The 16957-nt window shown below is 42.7% G+C and overlaps 2 protein-coding genes across 5 annotated transcripts in view; one reads left to right on the top strand and one right to left on the bottom strand.

Annotated features, from left to right (window-relative positions):
- The window catches only part of CATIP (ciliogenesis associated TTC17 interacting protein), a 29235-nt gene extending 25050 nt beyond the window's left edge, over window positions 1-4185 (bottom strand). The window contains exon 1 of one of the 2 annotated variants that reach the window (XM_077320668.1): window positions 4042-4185. The gene's annotated coding sequence lies outside the window, so the exon portion shown is untranslated. The remainder of the gene's footprint in view (window positions 1-4041) is intronic. The other variant, XM_077320669.1, reaches the window with a different exon arrangement.
- LOC143829555 (putative thioesterase PNKD) overlaps window positions 1-16957 on the top strand; it is a 59554-nt gene that overhangs the window by 17293 nt on the left and 25304 nt on the right. Inside the window, exon 1 of one of the 3 annotated variants that reach the window (XM_077320674.1) lies at window positions 4170-4399. The exons of the other annotated variants lie outside the window; for them this stretch is intronic. Coding sequence (XP_077176789.1) covers window positions 4239-4399 — 161 coding nt within the window. The 5' untranslated portion in view covers window positions 4170-4238. Of the gene's footprint in view, window positions 1-4169; window positions 4400-16957 lie in introns of those variants that run through there. 3 annotated transcript variants of the gene reach the window in all.

Raw genomic sequence — 16957 nt, 5'->3', positions numbered from 1 at the left:
GATTTAAAGCTGAACTTGGTGAATAGGCAGCTTGTCTTCCATCGCCACTGATGCACAGCTGCCCTGGAACACATGTGTTATTACATCCCACATATGACTCCAAACATGGTAGTTGGGACCAGTCTGGGTAAAGGGGAAATGCAGTTTTCTTTCTGCAGGCATTCTAGCTGGGAAAAACAGGGACAAGTGTACCCACTAAGGCTCATGTAAGGAGACATGTTTGCCAGAGTTCTACCCATCATAGATCTCCAAGTGCTTACCCCTGGTATTCTGGAGAACAGGTCTCCCTACTGTAGATTTCCATGAATCAATCTCCCTAATGGCTAGCAAAGTTATGCTCAAAATCCTACAAGCTAGGCTCCAGCAATATGTGGACCAAGAACTTCCAGAAGTACAGGCAGGATTTCGAAAAGGCAGAGGAACTAGAGATCAAATTGCCAACATACGCTGGATTATGGAGAAAGCTAGGGAGTTCCAGAAGAACATCTACTTCTGCTTCATTGACTATGCTAAAGCCTTTGATTGTGTGGAGCACAACAAATTGTGGCAAGTTCTTAAAGAGATGGGAATACCAGAGCACCTTATTTGTCTCTTGAGAAACCTATATGCAGGTCAAGAAGCAACAGTGAGAACTGAGCATGGAATCACTGATTGGTTCAAAATTGAGAAAGGAGTTCGGCAAGGCTGTATACTGTCGCCTTGCCTATTTAACTTGTATGCGGAGCACATCATGAGAAAGGCGGAGTTAGAGGAGTCACAAATTGGGATCAAGATTGCAGGAAGAAATATCAACAACCTCATATATGCAAATGATACCACTCTAATGGCAAAAAGTGAAGAGGAACTAAAGAGCCTGTTGATGCGGGTGAAGGAGGAGAGTGCAAAAGTTGGCTTGAAACTCAACATCAAGAAACCGAAGATCATGGCATCCGGCCCACTCAATTCCTGGCAAATAGATAGTGAAGAAATGGAGATAGTGACAGATTTTATTTTCCTGGGCTCCAAAGATCACTGCAGATGGGGACTGCAGCAAAGAAATTAAAAGACGCTTGCTCCTGGGGAGGAAAGCTATGGCAAATCTAGACAGCATCCTAAAAAGCAGAGACATTACCCTGCCAACAAAAGTGTGTTTAGTCAAGGTTATGGTATTCCCAGTTGCAATGTATGGCTGCGAAAGTTGGACCATAAGGAAGGCTGAGCATCAAAGAATTGGGGCTTTTGAACTCTGGTGCTGGAGAAGACTCTTGCGAGTCCCTTGGACTGCAAGGCGAACAAACCGGTCAGTCCTAGAGGAGTTCAGCCCTGACTGCTCCTTAGAAGGCCAGATCCTGAAGATGAAACTCAAATACTTTGGCCACCTCATGAGAAGGAAGGTCTCCTTGGAGAAGAGCCTAATGCTGGGAGCGATTGAGGGCAAAAGAAGAAGGGGACGACAGAGAATGAGGGGGCTGGATGGAGTCACTGAAGCAGTCAGTGAGAACTTAAATGGACTCCGGGGAATGGTAGAGGACAGGAAGGCCTGGAGGATCATTGTCCATGGGGTTGCGATGGGTCAGACACGACTTCGCACCTAACAACAATAACAACAACAATGGAGAGTAGTGCTATCCGCCATTCAGCTCTACAGGTAGACCAGGACTCAGAAGTAGAGGTCTCCCTTGTGGGAGGCTGATTTGGGAAGATTTAGCTTTAGGAGGCCAGGTTAACTGATTGTGGATTCACGATGGGTACAGAACTGGTAGAGGCCCATTGACAAATCTCCAGGCTACTAAGAGGGCATGTCTAATCACCCAAAGCTTCTCTCGAAGGGAGCCCCAGCTTGCAGATAGAGGTCTTCCTTCCATTGACCTCCAAGTGGGTATAACAGATCTCTGGAGATCAGGTCTACCAGCCATAGGTCTGCCCACTTGAAGTTTCTACAGTAGGCAGACCTGGCATCCAGATGAAATGGCCTTTGAAACCTGGTGTGAGAGTATAAATCTCATGCAGGGCTGTATCCATATCTGCAGCAGATCTCCAAGGAAAACAGCCTCTAGCATGCTAGAACAATGTAGAGAACTCTTTTAGAGTCCGGTAGCACCTTTAAGATCAACAATATTGTATTGGTCCTGAAGACCAAAGTTTTTTTATTGACCAAACTATTTTATTAAGAATGTGGAAAAATCTTTTATTGGTCTTAAAGGTGCCACAGGGCTCTAAATTTGTTCTGCTACTTCAGATCAGCATGGCTTCCCACTTGAATCTAGAAGTTGGTCAAGTGGATCTGTAACTTCAGGATAAGGATTGGCTCTGAGGGCTGGGCAGGAGCTATGGCTGAACAGATGCCACCCCTCCCTGCCGAGGTGGGGGGGCACAGCTGTCAAACCACTGAATCAGCAGATCATCTTAGCTATCAAGATAGAGGGCTATACTCAAAAGGTTTTAGATCATTAAGAGATCTCCAGTACTAAACCATTGCAAAGATAAATCTTTATAACTAAAAAGCAGGATTGAGCAGATTAAGACCTCCTATTTGGGGATTTTCTTTGCAAATTAATCTTGGACACCCCAACTTAGAGCAACATTCAACTGGACTTTTGTAACTAGCTTTACACTAGGCTTCCCTTAACCTTAATCTGGAAATTGCAACTGGTTCAGAATGCCATGGCCAAGATCCCCGCAAACACACTGTGGAAGTCCCACATATGGCCTGCCATTCAACAACTTCACTAGCTCCCAGTTGAATTCGGGATTACGCTTAAAGTTCTGGTAATCACCTTCAAGGCCATACCTGGTCTGGGCCCAGTGTATCTGAGAGACCGCCTTTATACCTATTACCCCCCCAAAGAGCATTACACTCTGCCACCCCCAACTGGCTGAGGATCCCTGGCTCCAAAGCAGCACATCAGGCCTCAACCAGGGCCAGAGCCTTCTTTGTCCTGGCCCCCACCTGGTGGAATGAGCTCCCTGAAAAGATCAGGGACCTTCCAGCAATTCCACAGGGCCTGTAAAAGGAAACTCCTCCACCATTCGGCTGAGGCTGACAAGACTTAGCACTTCAGCTGGCCCCCTAGACACTGCAGACATCCTGAACCCACCTGACCCCCTACACTACGGGCTCTGTTTAAAAAGTTCTATTGTATTGTTAATTGTCATATTGTTGTTCAATACTGCGTCTTACTGTTATTGTTACTGTTATGTTATGATTATTGCTATGATCACAATGTATACCCTTATGTTTTATGTAAACTGCCCTGAGCTTTATGGGAGGGTGGTATAGAAATATAATAAATACAATTAATCAATCAATTAATTAAATCAACCAATAAACAAAAAACGAAACTTTGTGCAAATGCTATAAAAAGAGAAATAGTATAAAAAAATCACAATCCCCTCATTCACCCACACGTCAATAGAAAATAAAGGGGTGAGAAATCCACTTAATTTCTAAAATATTGTCCTTGAGTGTCTCTAATGCATCCCGGGTTTTTTTGTGGTACTCTGGTTTAATGCTCTTTCTGCGGTGTTCCAGAGGCATTCTGCCCTGGAAGGGGTGAGAATTCCACTTTCTCCTTTTTAAAATATTGTTCTTCGGAGTCTCTAATTCATCTCACTGTTTTTTGTAGTATCCTGGTTTGTTTAATGGCCATTCTGGCCTGTTCTGGGGTGTTCCAGCAGCTATTTTGCCTGGTAATGGGTAATAAAAGAGCAGGATTTTCACCTTTTCATTCCTAAAACATTGTTTTCAAATGTCTGCAATGCATCCCGTTGCTTTTTTGTGGTACTCATGTTTAATGCCTGTTTCTGCCCGTTCCAGATGCTGTCCCAGGAAAACAGACTTGAGATTTCCCCCACTCATCTAGGCTTTACTTCATAACTTGAGCTGTTATTCAGCCACGCATAATTACACAATAGGATCGGCCTGGCCATGAGCTTGCTTAACCCTGTTTGCTCATCCCGACCGTTGACATTAGATATTAATAGTTCTGCTATTAATCGGATTTAATAGGAATAGTTCTCTAAAACATGACCGAGACATTTAAAAAGAATGATGGTTTTAACCTGCAGTCGCATCCTTCCTCTTAATAACGCTTGCTGTATGAATTCCAGCGCAGGCGCTTCCCCAGGCGCCCCGGAGGGGGTCGGCGCGCGCCCGGCCACTCTGCCTTGGGCGGCGCAGGCGTTCCAGGGGGGCGTTCCCTGTCGAGGGCGGGGCGTTCCCGAGGTCGGAGGCTTGCTTGCAGCTCCCTCTGCAGAGCATGGCTTGGCTGGGCTGGCTGCTGCGGATTCGGGTTGGGGCTGCAGCTTTCGTCGCGCGGGGTTGCCGGGGCCTGGGAGTCGTTCTTTACCGGTTGTCGGCCGTGCGCTGCTTTCCCCAAGTGCTCATGGCCTTGGCTGGCCCCCTGCTGTTCCGCATCGGGTAAGTGGGACGATGGAAGTGGCTCGCCCTTGAAGGGAGCGGGGCTCCAACCCAGCAAAATAGGGAGGCTTGGATGGGGGGGGGGGGATCTCGCTACCCCCAGTAAGTGTATGGGGGGAGGGGGGAGGAGATGCTTCGCGTGCTGCCGATGTTGGAGTGCCTGCATCCGCAAGGCGTGGGTATGGCTGCCGGTGTCCGGGCTTGCTTAACCGGGGGAAAGGGTCTGGTATGTGGCGAGGAGGCGCGGCTTAGCGTGTAAAGCAATCGAGATTTTACAGGAGGAATGCACCTCAAAGTTTGGCGTACACGGTTAATGAGTGATGGGAATTCTCTCTAGAATTCGGGAATAAGGGGGCTTCCATTGGTAGGCGGGGAGGTCCGCTGTTCGGATCTGAAGTTTCTACGTGTGTGTGCGTATCATCGATGAAGGGTCATTGATTTTTTTAGGAAACTGCCAGCGCAATCCTAAAGCGAGTTACACCCTCCTATGCCCATTGACTCAGTGGACTTAAGCAAAAGTAACTCTGCACAAGATTGCCCTGCGGGTAGTATGTGGGTTTGGGACGGAGACACCTCCTCCCTGTGTGAAGCTGCTCCGTGGGAAGAAGCAATCCCAGTTGGGTATCAATGAACCCAAAGGCGAACGCATGCCCTGCAGTTCTCACCTTTAGCATCTTATTCGGTGCTTATGAGTGGTGAAAGGTTTGCTTTTTAGGTCACCATGGTACTGAGATCAAGAGGGCAGAGCTTTCCTGTCCTGCTGCCACTGTTTTCCTCTTCTTTTCCTGAGAAGGTGCTAGCTGCTGACATCATTTCACATAATATGGGTTTTCTGGGGAAAGCTCCAGATTATTTAGGGGAAGGAAAGAGGGGGGGGGGGAGTATCAGGTTTCTAATCCCATACAAAATAAGTTATATATACATTTTCTTCAGAAATGGCTTGTGGCTATTTCCTGCATTCTGCAGGGGGTTGGACTCAATGATCCTAGAGGTCCCTTCCAACTCTATGATCTCTTTGGCCTGACTGTGTCCCTTCCAGTCGGTATATGTATGTGTGTTCCAGTTCTTTATAAATGCATATACTATTTTAAATTGCTTCTCATTCTAAATGAATTTTCTGCTTTTATAATAAATTTTCCATCTTTTTCTAAATTTGAAAATTGATCTATTTTTCAAATATGATGTTGATTTTGCCATTATAGCATAATCAGCCAATTATTCCAATCTTCTAAGTTTGAGCAAACATCAGTGCTTTTCTGCACACAGTAAATATAGTGAAATGCTTACCTAATGTAGGTGTTATATTCTGGCTCCAAATGACATTGCCCATATCCAGTGTCTGGCCAGCCGACAGCTCGCTACATCCTCCATTTTAAAGTGCAAGTTGAGGAATCGCATAAAGTGGATTCACCAACCTAAAAAGCACTAGCTACCAGAGAATAACCAGCAGGCTACCAGCAGAAGGAAAGTATGGAGGCTCAAACGCTCTAAAGTCACCTGCTTCATCCTGCCCTCGCACCTGCCTCCCTCTCCCTTGTTCATAGGGATGAGAATTTCTTTTTAAAACTGGTGATGTGCCTGGAGCAACAAATAGGTGGACATGCATGTAGGCAATGTCAGAAATAAAATAATATTTTTTCAGAGTTGTAACACAAAGTGTGTCTTTCAAAAATTTTCTCTTCCCCCCTCCAAAAAAATAAGTAAAAATATTAATTTTTAAATGTATCAAAGGACTCATGATCCCATAAGGGGTGACATAAAAAAAGCACTATGCATCTATGATTCCATGTATAGGCATTGCAATGTTCGGACATTGTGGGACCTTTAAAAATTATCGGACATTGTGGGATCTTTAAACAGCGTCAAAATATGGAGGAAGGGGATGGTTTGCCTGAACTGATTGACAGGTGGAAGTGCAGCGCGTATAAGGCACATTGCTCTCTTCCGCCATTTCCAGCAGCAGATGTGGAGGGTGAGATGCATGAGAAGGCGGCAGATAAAGGTGAGACAGCAAAAAGGAGAGGAGGGCCTGAGAAGCATGATGAAATTTAGCGTTTTGCCATTCAGCTGGCATAACATTATTTTTACTGATGTGCAGAAATGCCCTCAGCTTTCCATTTAGCTGCACAGATAGTTCTTTCCCACAATATTTGGTAATTTATCAGGTAATATTCCCAATAGAATATTCTCAGCTTCCATAGGAAATTTAAATTTTAATGCATTTTGCATTTTCCCACATATTTTCTTTAAATTTTTTTTGCAGGTTTACCATATATGACAAAAAGTTCCATCTCTCGACTTACAACATTCTTCCTTTATAATTTTAATCATTTTTTTCAATGGCCTTTGGAGTAATGTACCATCTGAAAAACATTTTGTACCAATTTTCTCTTAAGATCTGGCTGGTTGTGAACTTAACTTATTTATCCCATTGTATAGATATTTGCTCTCTAAAATTCTGCATTCATTTAATCTTGTGTTTATGACAAATTATTTTTTGTTGTATAGTCCGGTGGTCCTCAACAGTGGTCCCCCAGTAAGAAACTTTCCAGGCCGCAAGCAAATCAGCCGCAAAAGCGGCCGATTAGCTTGTGGCCTGGCAAGCTTCTTTTTGTGGGGGGGGGAGAGGGAAGCAGGGCCGTGTATGCGCGTTTGCGGCATGCGCGGCCGCAAACGCGCATGCGCAGCCGGGTTGTGCATGCGCATTTGCAGCCGTGCATGGTGCAAACGTGCATGCGCGGCCCAGTCGCACATGCGCGGCCCGGCAATCGCCCTCCCCGCTGCCGCCAGTCCGCAGCCTGAAGAAGGTTGCGAACCACTGGTATAGTCAATTGCTCAGACTCACTTTCCTCTATTAAAACTGTGCCTTCCATATTATTTCCTTTAATCTTGAAACTGGTTGATGATATAATAAAAATTGAACACTAAATCCTTCATCTCTGACATCTTGCTAAGATTTAAATTTTACCTGAGTGTTTAGCATAGGTAAAAAAATCATTTTTATTTCTCATCTTATTATGATAGGCTTTTATTTGGAACATAAGTGGAGAATTTGGAGGACTCAGTAAATTCCAACGTGAGAACCATACTTTCAATAATCCATCTCTAATTGTATGATTCTTTAATTGCTTTATAATTGTTTTATTTCTATATCCAGAAAAAACTATGTAAACCTTGTTTAGGTCTGTTGATTCAAGTTTTACTCTTAAAAAAAATCTTTAGTCCAGTCCACAGTCCTGACCAAACCTGCTGCTTCCTAATAATTGAATATTTGGAACTACTAACCTTCCTCACTTTTCTCATCTTAAGTGTTCTAAAACTTATCCCTGGTTTCTTGCTATTCCAAATAAATTTATCTGTCTTTGCCATTCTGTCAAGAGTCTTCAGGAGTCTTCAATATATTGTGTACACTGGAAATTAAAAAGAATAATTTTGGGGTACTTCTGGATTGTAAGCTAAACATGAGCAGGTAGTGTGATGCAGCGGTAAAAAAGGCAAATGCCATTTTGGGCATCACATCAAAATCACAAGATGTCATAGTCCCATTGTATACGGCACAGGTCAGACCACACCTGGAGTACTGTGTGCAGTTCTGGAGGCCTCACTTCAAGAAGGACGTGGATAAAATTGAAAGGGTACAGAGGAGAGTAACGAAGATGATCTGTGGCCAAGGGACCAAGCCCTATGAAGATAGGTTGAGGAACTTGGGAATGTTCAGCCTGGAGAAAAGGAGGTTGAGAGGGGACATGATAGCCCTCTTTAAGTATTTGAAAGGTTGTCATTTGGAGGAGGGCAGGATGCTGGTTCCTTTGGCTGCAGAGGAGAGGACATGCAGTAATGGGTTTAAACTACAAGTACAACGATATAGGCTAGATATCAGGAAAAAAAATTTCACAGAGTAGTTCAGCAGTGGAATAGGCTGCCTAAGGAGGTGGTGAGCTCCCCCTCACTGGCAGTCTTCAAGCAAAGGTTGGATACACACTTTTCTTGGATGCTTTAGGATGCTTAGGGCTGATCCTGCGTTGAGCAGGGGGTTGGACTAGATGGCCTGTGTGGCCCCTTCCAACTCTATGATTCTATGATTCTAAAGCTGATGATGGGCCTGGGGGAGGGTGGGGGGAGAGAAAGCTAGGTTGTACATTGGGTGAGAAAACCAAAAGGAAGCAGGAAAAGGGGAAAGGCTGTGCACGCTGCCAGCAGAGGAAAAGAGGAAACAGTGGGGGAGGGGGCACAGAGGAAAATCAAATGCTCTCGCAAGTCCTTTCAGGCTACTTTTAATTATTATAATAATATAGATATGATTCATCACCATTCCTTAGTCCCCATGTATACTTATTTATAATTTATTTGTTTTGCTTATATAGTCAAACGTAACCGGGTTCCACTGAATGGGACATGGCTCTACTGGGTTGAAAATCCTGCCTGTTGTTTTTGTCATATGAGTTAATTACTGCAGGACCTTAGCACGCGATGGGATCAAAATATTACAGCAGTTGTTTGTGGCAAGCCGAAGTTGGCAAATCACCTGGGAGAAATGCTGTCATGAAAAAATCTAGGGCCATTCCGCACAGATTCTTTGTAGCAGGAGTGTGGCAAATTGAAATCGCTACTAATTTGCAGTTATGCACAACGTCATAGACAATCTGCCACACTCCTGAAACCGATCCGCAAAAAGCGCTTCATTGTAGCGCTTTCAGGGAAATCCCAAAAAGTGGATTCACCCTCCGGAAAGCGCTACACTCTTGCAACCAATCTGCAACACTAGCAGAAAAGTTCTGTGCGTTACCATTGTTGCGATTTCTGCAAAGTCCCTCCCCCTGGCTCTCTCCTCTGATCTTCCAGCAAAGATTTTCTCAGAGCGAGCAGAGATCAACGCACCGGCGAGCCTTTGTTTACCCAGCGAGGCTTCCCCGGCTGCAGTCCCTCCCCAGAGCTGTTTTAAGTCACCAAGCACCACACAGCCCCGTTTACTGGTTTATTTTCCCTTTATTTTTCCCTTTATTTTTGGCCGAAAATCATGCCCGTCCGGGGGGGGTGTATTTTTTTTCCACTCGGGGGGAGCGTGGCAACGATGAAACGGCAGCTCAAACGCCACCTGCTAGCTAGATTGGTCTCTCCGTTGCAACGAATCAACGCAGATTCGTTGCAACGTGTGTGTGTGTGTTTTTTTAACCTGCCTTAAAGGGAAAGGGGCTTTTCGGGAGCCTGATAACGGCTGCCCATTGGCTGCTCGTTTGATTGATGGCCAGGGGCGGGACAAAGCTCGGCAATATCGCTTCCTGGCTAGCGATTTTTGCCAAGAACGGAAACCTGTGGGAAACGATAGAAACGCAACTGGATTCCACTACAAAGGCAGGTATGCATAACGACGAATTCCACTATTTGAAATGGCGTCTTTTCGTTCCGCAACCAATTTGCAACATAGATCCTGGTGCGGAATGGCCCCTAGTTTGGGCATTTCCCCAAATAAGCCCAGAATAAACTGATAGGAAAAGTGGATGGCCATTTACACAAGGTTGGCCTTGGTTTCTGCAGCATCTTTTCATGGTCAAATAATAGGTAGTTGGTCGTTTGTATGGCAACTGAATCCCATTTAATATAAATGTAATATGATGCATGACGGGAAATTATCTGTACATAAACTTGTGGGCTCACAAATTATTTCGTAAAATACAAGACTGAAATTAGCACATTGTGGTGGTACCTTCCTGGAATTCATCAGACAAATATACTCTGAACAAGAAGCCAGAATTTTAATAAATGGAATGCTTACAAAACAATCCATTAAAATAGGTAAAGGCACCAGACAAGGATGCCCTTTGTCTCCATTGTTATTTAACTTGGTATTGGAAATGCTGACAACTAAGATAAGAGCTACAGAGGAGATCATGGGAATCAAAATAGATGATCAGGAATTTAAATTAAAATGTTATGCTGATGATGTAGTGTGTACTGTCATGAACCCAAAAGCGTCAATCCCCCCTCTCCTGGAAATACTGAAAGACTTTGGGCATTATTCAGGATACAGAATAAATAAGGATAAAACAAAAATCGTTTTACAGGGAGCCACGGATCTTGACGTGCAAAATATATACCGAAAAACCGGGTGTGAGACAAATCCCAAATGGGTGAAATATCTGGGAATCTATTTAGACAAAGACTTCCAAGAACTCTTCACTGGTAACTATGAAAGACTATGGAAGACTATGCAACTGGATATCAAAAGATGGAACGAGTTAAAACTGTCCTGGTCAGCTCGAATGGCCACAGTCAAGATGAACCTGCTGCCCAAATTCAACTTTTTGTTCCAAATGTTACCAATAGTGATCCAGGAGAAAACGCTAAGAAAATGGCAATCAGTGATTAACAAATTTATCTGGAGTGGAAAAAGGCCAAGAGTTGCTTTTAAAATACTTCAAGACGTGAAGGAGAGAGGAGGCCAAGGTGTTCCTAATCTAAAACTATACAAAGACGCAGCAGCACTTACATACATAGTGGACTGGATACGGGAACCGCACTCAAGAGAATTGGTATTTGAAAGAAAAACCATGGGTAACAGCTTCCATGAAAGACTCTGGCCAGCAGGAAAACAAAAACAAAAAGCAGCAGCAAATACCTGGACTAGCGGGCTCATGAATGTATGGTCAAGATATAATAAGAGACTATCCCCAACACCATCAATATTGAAATCGCCAATTGAGGCATATTTTGGGAAAGCTCAACAAAAAAGGTTGACCTGTCTCCAGTACAAAGACTTAATATCAAAGACTGGTAAGTTCAAGGATATACAAACAATAAAGAAAGAAGGAGTAGAAATTCAATGGTTAGAGTATAACCAACTAGTATCTAGATTTAAAGCAGAGTTTCAGCAACCGTTAAATCCAGAGGCTCCAATACCAGAGTTTGAAAATTTAGTAATCCAAGATAAACCACATCTACAGGGCCAAGTATATAAACTGTTATTAAGGTACGAGACAGAAATGGAACGGGTAAAGCCATGTATGATCAAATGGATGCAAAATATTGAGACTAATGTGACAATGGAACAATGGGAGTCAGTATGGTCTAGAATACCAAAGTATACTAACAGTCAAATACTTAAAGAAAATTGGTACAAAATGTTTTATAGGTGGTATGTAACACCAAAAGTGATCGCTAAAATTGCCAAAAATTGTAACAACAAATGTTGGAAATGTGATGATAAAGTAGGTTCTTTTTTTCACATGTGGTGGAGATGTGAAAAAGTTTATAAGTTTTGGGCAAAAATACATACTATTATGCAGAAAATGTGGGGTCTTAGATTCCCTATGAAAGCTGAAGCTATGTTACTAAGTGTTCCTCCTCAGTGCCTTCCAACCCACACACAGAGCTTCTTCTTCTACGCGACGACGGCAGCAAGACTAGAATTGGCCAAGAAATGGAAAACGCAAGAACTACCCTCGACAGAAGACTGGCTGAATAAACTAGCTGACTTTGCCAAGATGGCTAAATTGACTCTGATAGTTAACGGAAAAACAGAAGAGGCCTTTCAAGAACAATGGGGCCCTTACCTGAACGACTTAAGAAAATAATACAAAGGGGATTGAAACAGGGAACTAAGTGTACTAAATGAAGATCATAGCCTTCTTTTTTCTGTATTGACAATATAGATTGCATGTATCTCATTGTTTTTAACTTCGGAAAACAAAAATAAAAACTTTCTATAAAAAAAAAAAAGCACATATCTCAATATGTAGTAAAACGGAAGCGTTTATCCCACAGATTCTCTCCCCTCCCCCACCTATAATAGCCACAATATGGAGTTGTAAATAATGGTATAATTGGTTTTCAGGCAGATAGAAACAGTATTAAGTGGATATTAAATGAGATGGTTAGGGAAGTGATAGTTAGTTATGCTTCTCTCCCTCGACCCTGCTCAGTTCCTGTGTGTGTGCCTGAAGTCTAATGAGCTCTGAGAAGCCTCATGGGAGAGAAAAGGCTAATCATCTTGTAGCCAGCTTCACATGAACTCCTCCTTTTCAGGCATGCCACATCCTTTCCTGTGTCTGTTGTGACCCAAGCAAGCCATTGTCTCTTGTATCTGGAAAGATTTTCGTTTTGAAAGTAGCAGGCATAGTATTTGATTCCCCACTCTTCCAAATGCAGTCTCAGTTCTCTGAGAGCTCTCTGTCACACCTACCTGTCAGGGTGTCTGTTGCGGGTAGAGGAAAGGAAAGATGTTGTAAGCTGCTGGGACTCCTTCAGGTAGTGAAAAGCGGGATGTAAAAAACCCAGCTCTTCTCTGGTCTGACCATCCATGGGTGACGCCTGAAAGCTGCATGGTTGTCCTGAAATGTTAGGCTGCAAGAACACGGCAGTGACTGATGTCAGGGATTCCAGTGTTTCTTTATGCAGAGTGCTGTATTGTAGACACTGTAGCATTTGATATTGGACAGGCTATGCTGCTAGTCTGATTCAACCCATTTTTCAATTCCTTAATACTAAGGAAAATTATCACATAGGCAGTTAAGCTTGAAGCTCTGCCACCCTCTTGTAATTTGGAGATCTATAGATTTGTTTTGGCATTGTACATGTTCTGTGGCAAAGTAGCTATATGTCCTTTTGCTGCAGGTGATTCACTCAGTTGCCCATGGCAAGTCAAAGCCATGGTCAGGTTAACTAGGCGGGGAAACTTGGAAAACGTTGGTTCATTTTCTTCATATGCAGTGTGGGCAATAGATGGGCTATTTTTTTTAAGTTGTGGCTAGTAACTTTTGTGGATTAATTTGCAGAGCATTTCTGCTTTAGTTGCTGCTGTCTTTTTATTTTTAATGCACCTACTCTTTAGGCAGCAGTAGGGTAACTTTCTCCTGGGAAGGCTAAGATGAGATGCATTCCAGGATCTTTGATTACTAGACGCTGGGAATGTGTGATATAGACAATAATATTTTGTGTATTGTCACTATTTCTTTACACTTTCTGAATTTCGCATTATTCTGGATAAAGTGAAAGCATTGATGAACCAGTTTTCAAGCTCCAAGAGTGGCTTTTGACTGGCAGAGGGTATGCTACTGACTCGTCCAGGCATGTTGTTATTTCTGGTTATCCAATAAGACTTTTGCCTGTCATTGTTTTTTTAATGGGTGCTTTTGTTGTCCAAACATTTAATATTATGACTGGCAAAGATTATCTTGCTAGCAGCCAATGTACATAAGGGCATAAGTACATATAATAATAATAATAATAATAATAATAATAATAATAATAATAATAATAATAATAATAATAATGAAAAACAGTTTCAGGAGGCTATAATTTTGATCAGAGAAATAATAGCAGTGAAGAAAGAGGATGTGCTTAGCCCTTTCCCCATGAGCCATTTTTCTGTTCACAATCCCATCCCCAGCTGTTAAAGAGTAAGCAAGTTGAGGTATTGTGACACTTCAAAGACTAACACATTTACTGTGGCATAAGCACTTGTGAGCCAGTGCCCAGTGAATCCGATCTGTTTTGCCTTGCCTCTTGACAGTGGGGCTCTGGCTGTCAAAGCTTCTGCCACAATAGAATATGGAGAGTTAGGGCACGGTCCCAGCTAATTGTTGTCTGCAATTGATTATATATCTGCTTATTGCTCTCCCATTTTGGCATATTTATTGATCTCACTATGTTTCTCCTGGAATTCAATCTCCTGGAAGTGAATCCAGCTTGTTATTCCTGTTCATCTGGAATTTGTCAAACAGTTTAATTAGTCTGCATGTTAATTTACTGCTTCTATTTTGCCTATGTATGAATTGATTACTTCCATTCCATGCCATTGTATCTGAAGAATGTGCACACAAAAGCTCATATTTTGAATAAAACTACTGGACTCCAAATTTGTTCCACCATAGAATGTGTTAGTCTTCTGCTATTTTAACTACGTGTTAGTCTTCTATTATTAAGACTGTTATTTTGACTGGAATAGTTAACATGGCTGTCCCTCTATTCCTATGTCTAGACTTTCACCAAATAGTTTGATGCTCATGCATTAAGGGATATACAGAATTTACAGCCCAACTGCAAACTAGAAAGTCAGTTCTACCATAGGACTTCCTTCTTAGCAGACATATTTAAAGGGGGATCACTGGGTTTCTAGCTTTAATAAAGCAAACTTGTGGAGTTAAATTTGAAGTTTTGTAGATAGTCTTGGCTAAACGCTTGGCTTGAATTGTAAATGATTTCCAACTTTTATTGTTTTTAAAGTAAACTTCTGGCACTTATGATCCTGGTGGAGAGCTAGAAAATATACAGATGACATCTGCTGAAACACTGGAAAACTTTCTTTACTCTGTAGTCTTCCTTTATAATCTGCCTTAAGCCTCAGTGAGAAAGGTGTGCTATAAATAAGCTAAATTATTTTTAATGGTCCTAAAAAGTCATGTAGTCATTAGAAGAAGAGTTGGGGTTTTTGAAGTCTCAAAGCGGCTTATAATTACCTTCTCTTCCTCTTCCCACAAGAGGTATTTGAGGCTAAGAGAGTTCTGAGAGTACTGTGACTGGCCCAAGGTCATCCAGCTGGCTGCATGTGGAGGACTGGGAGGCTGGTGCTCTTAACCACTACACCCAGCTGGCTCTCTGTGTCCTTTAGAGATCCCTGTTTATGATTGGTGAAAGAGTAATAAACCTTCATGTGTCGGAGCACTGAATCATTTTGGCTAGGGAGACAACAAGGATTTGGAGCTGGACAGTGATACATGATGGTCATTCACACACACAGCACACTACTACAATACACCTGTGCATTGCTGCTCTTATTATAACATTAATAACTTTTATCAGAATGTTCTACAATGATTTATTTATGTATGTATTCATTTAGATTTTTATACCTTCCATACAGCGCTGGGCAGTTTGTGTTGTATACATGGAGGCTGCTGGGATTATTGTTGGTATGGGTTGAGAAATTTGATTTGCTTGATCAGAGTCTGGGATTCCAGAGGAGCCTGGGCTGCTCACTTTACTATTGATGCTGTTGTCAGTAAATTTTACATCCACTAACAAAATTAACTTTTGTATGAATTGATGGGCGGAAAAGCCCAGTTTCATCAGAAGTTGGTACTTGGAAGGGAGACCAAGGAAAACCCTGCCGAGGATGGTAGTGGCAAACCACCTCTGCTTCTCCCTTGCCTGGAAAGCTCCTTGCTGGGGTTGACATAGATTGGCTGCAGCTTGATGGCACTTTACACACACATGGCTTGATGTTTTAAATGGTACAATTGGAGGGGGGGCAGGGTTGTCTTCTGCATGACTGAGGTTAGAGTCGTATGAAAGCCAAGGCAACTGACAACTGACACAATTTAGTACAATTTAGACTTTTCATTACAGAAATTATATACTTCTAGGACCTTAGTTCTAAAGCCATCTTTTCTGTTGACCGAATTCTCCTTTCTGTGCATCACATTTTGTTGCTAAGGTGCTCAACTCCCTCCCTGCCTATTGCCTGCCAGCTAGTTGGGAGACTTATTAAAAAGCTTTTGCATTTTTAATAAGTTTCACACTGCAGAACTTTGCCCTTATGGCGTCATCTTACTACAAGACAATGAAAAGATCATAATCTGTGTGTTTGTATTGTACTGCCAAAATGTTGGAAAGCCAGCTAAGCCAAGCAAATAATTACACAGCAGAAGGAAGCATTCCAAACCCATTTCTAGGGCATGGATGGTTTGAGTGGATCCTTGTGGAAAAATAAGACCAGTTCAAGCTTTCGTTTGGGTTGATGATAGACCTGATAAGTCCAAGCCCAGAGGCAAGGAAGCAAAAATTGCAAATAATCAGGGTGTTTTCCTCTGTTTAAATATTATGCTATGCCATGTCTCTACAAAGGTCGCAATGAAGACAAGCAGCATTGATAGCCCCTGTGTAATACATCTCCCCCGAGAGCATTACAAACAGCCAGCACCAACTGGCTAAAGGTTCCTGGCCCCAAGAAAGTACATTTGGCCAGGGCTTTCTTGGCCCCAGCTCCTACTTGGTGGAATGAGCTCCCAAAGGAGATCTGGGCCTTGATGGAGCTTTCGACTGAGGCCAGCGGAAACACATCTAATACATCTGGTTGGGCCTCCCTCAGCTCCATTCCAGATCAGAACTCAACATCAATCAGTGCTAACATTTAGTGATAATTTTAAATGGCTTTAATAATTGTTTTATTAAATACTATATATAATTTACTGTTTTTAGCCTATGTAATCAATGTATAGGGACTGAATGGCGTACACTGCCCCAAGATGACTTGCTTGAGGGTGGTATAAAAAAAATTGAAGGCAAAAATAAAATGTCTTGGCTTATTTTTTGTTATAGCTCGGAGTTCAGCGGTAGGATACTGATCTCCCAGAGAGCAATCTTTAATCCTCACATTAATTGGCAAAGGTTTTGCCCCATCCCCTAGCTTCCCCTATGATTCCATGTGCATACATGTGCATGCTTCCACACATAACTGTTTTTACATTATGTCCAGTCCTCTTCTGTCACACTGGAAGAAGCCTTCCTAGGAATCTGCATCTTTCTCAAAAATATGTTTGCATTACTTACCCCTGGCAAAGG

This window comes from Paroedura picta, chromosome 2, assembly GCF_049243985.1.
Source record: "Paroedura picta isolate Pp20150507F chromosome 2, Ppicta_v3.0, whole genome shotgun sequence".
In the NCBI taxonomy this organism is placed as follows: Eukaryota; Metazoa; Chordata; class Lepidosauria; order Squamata; family Gekkonidae; genus Paroedura; species Paroedura picta.
Note: the sequence above shows the minus strand (reverse complement) of the source record. Positions and strands in the feature narration are given on the sequence as shown.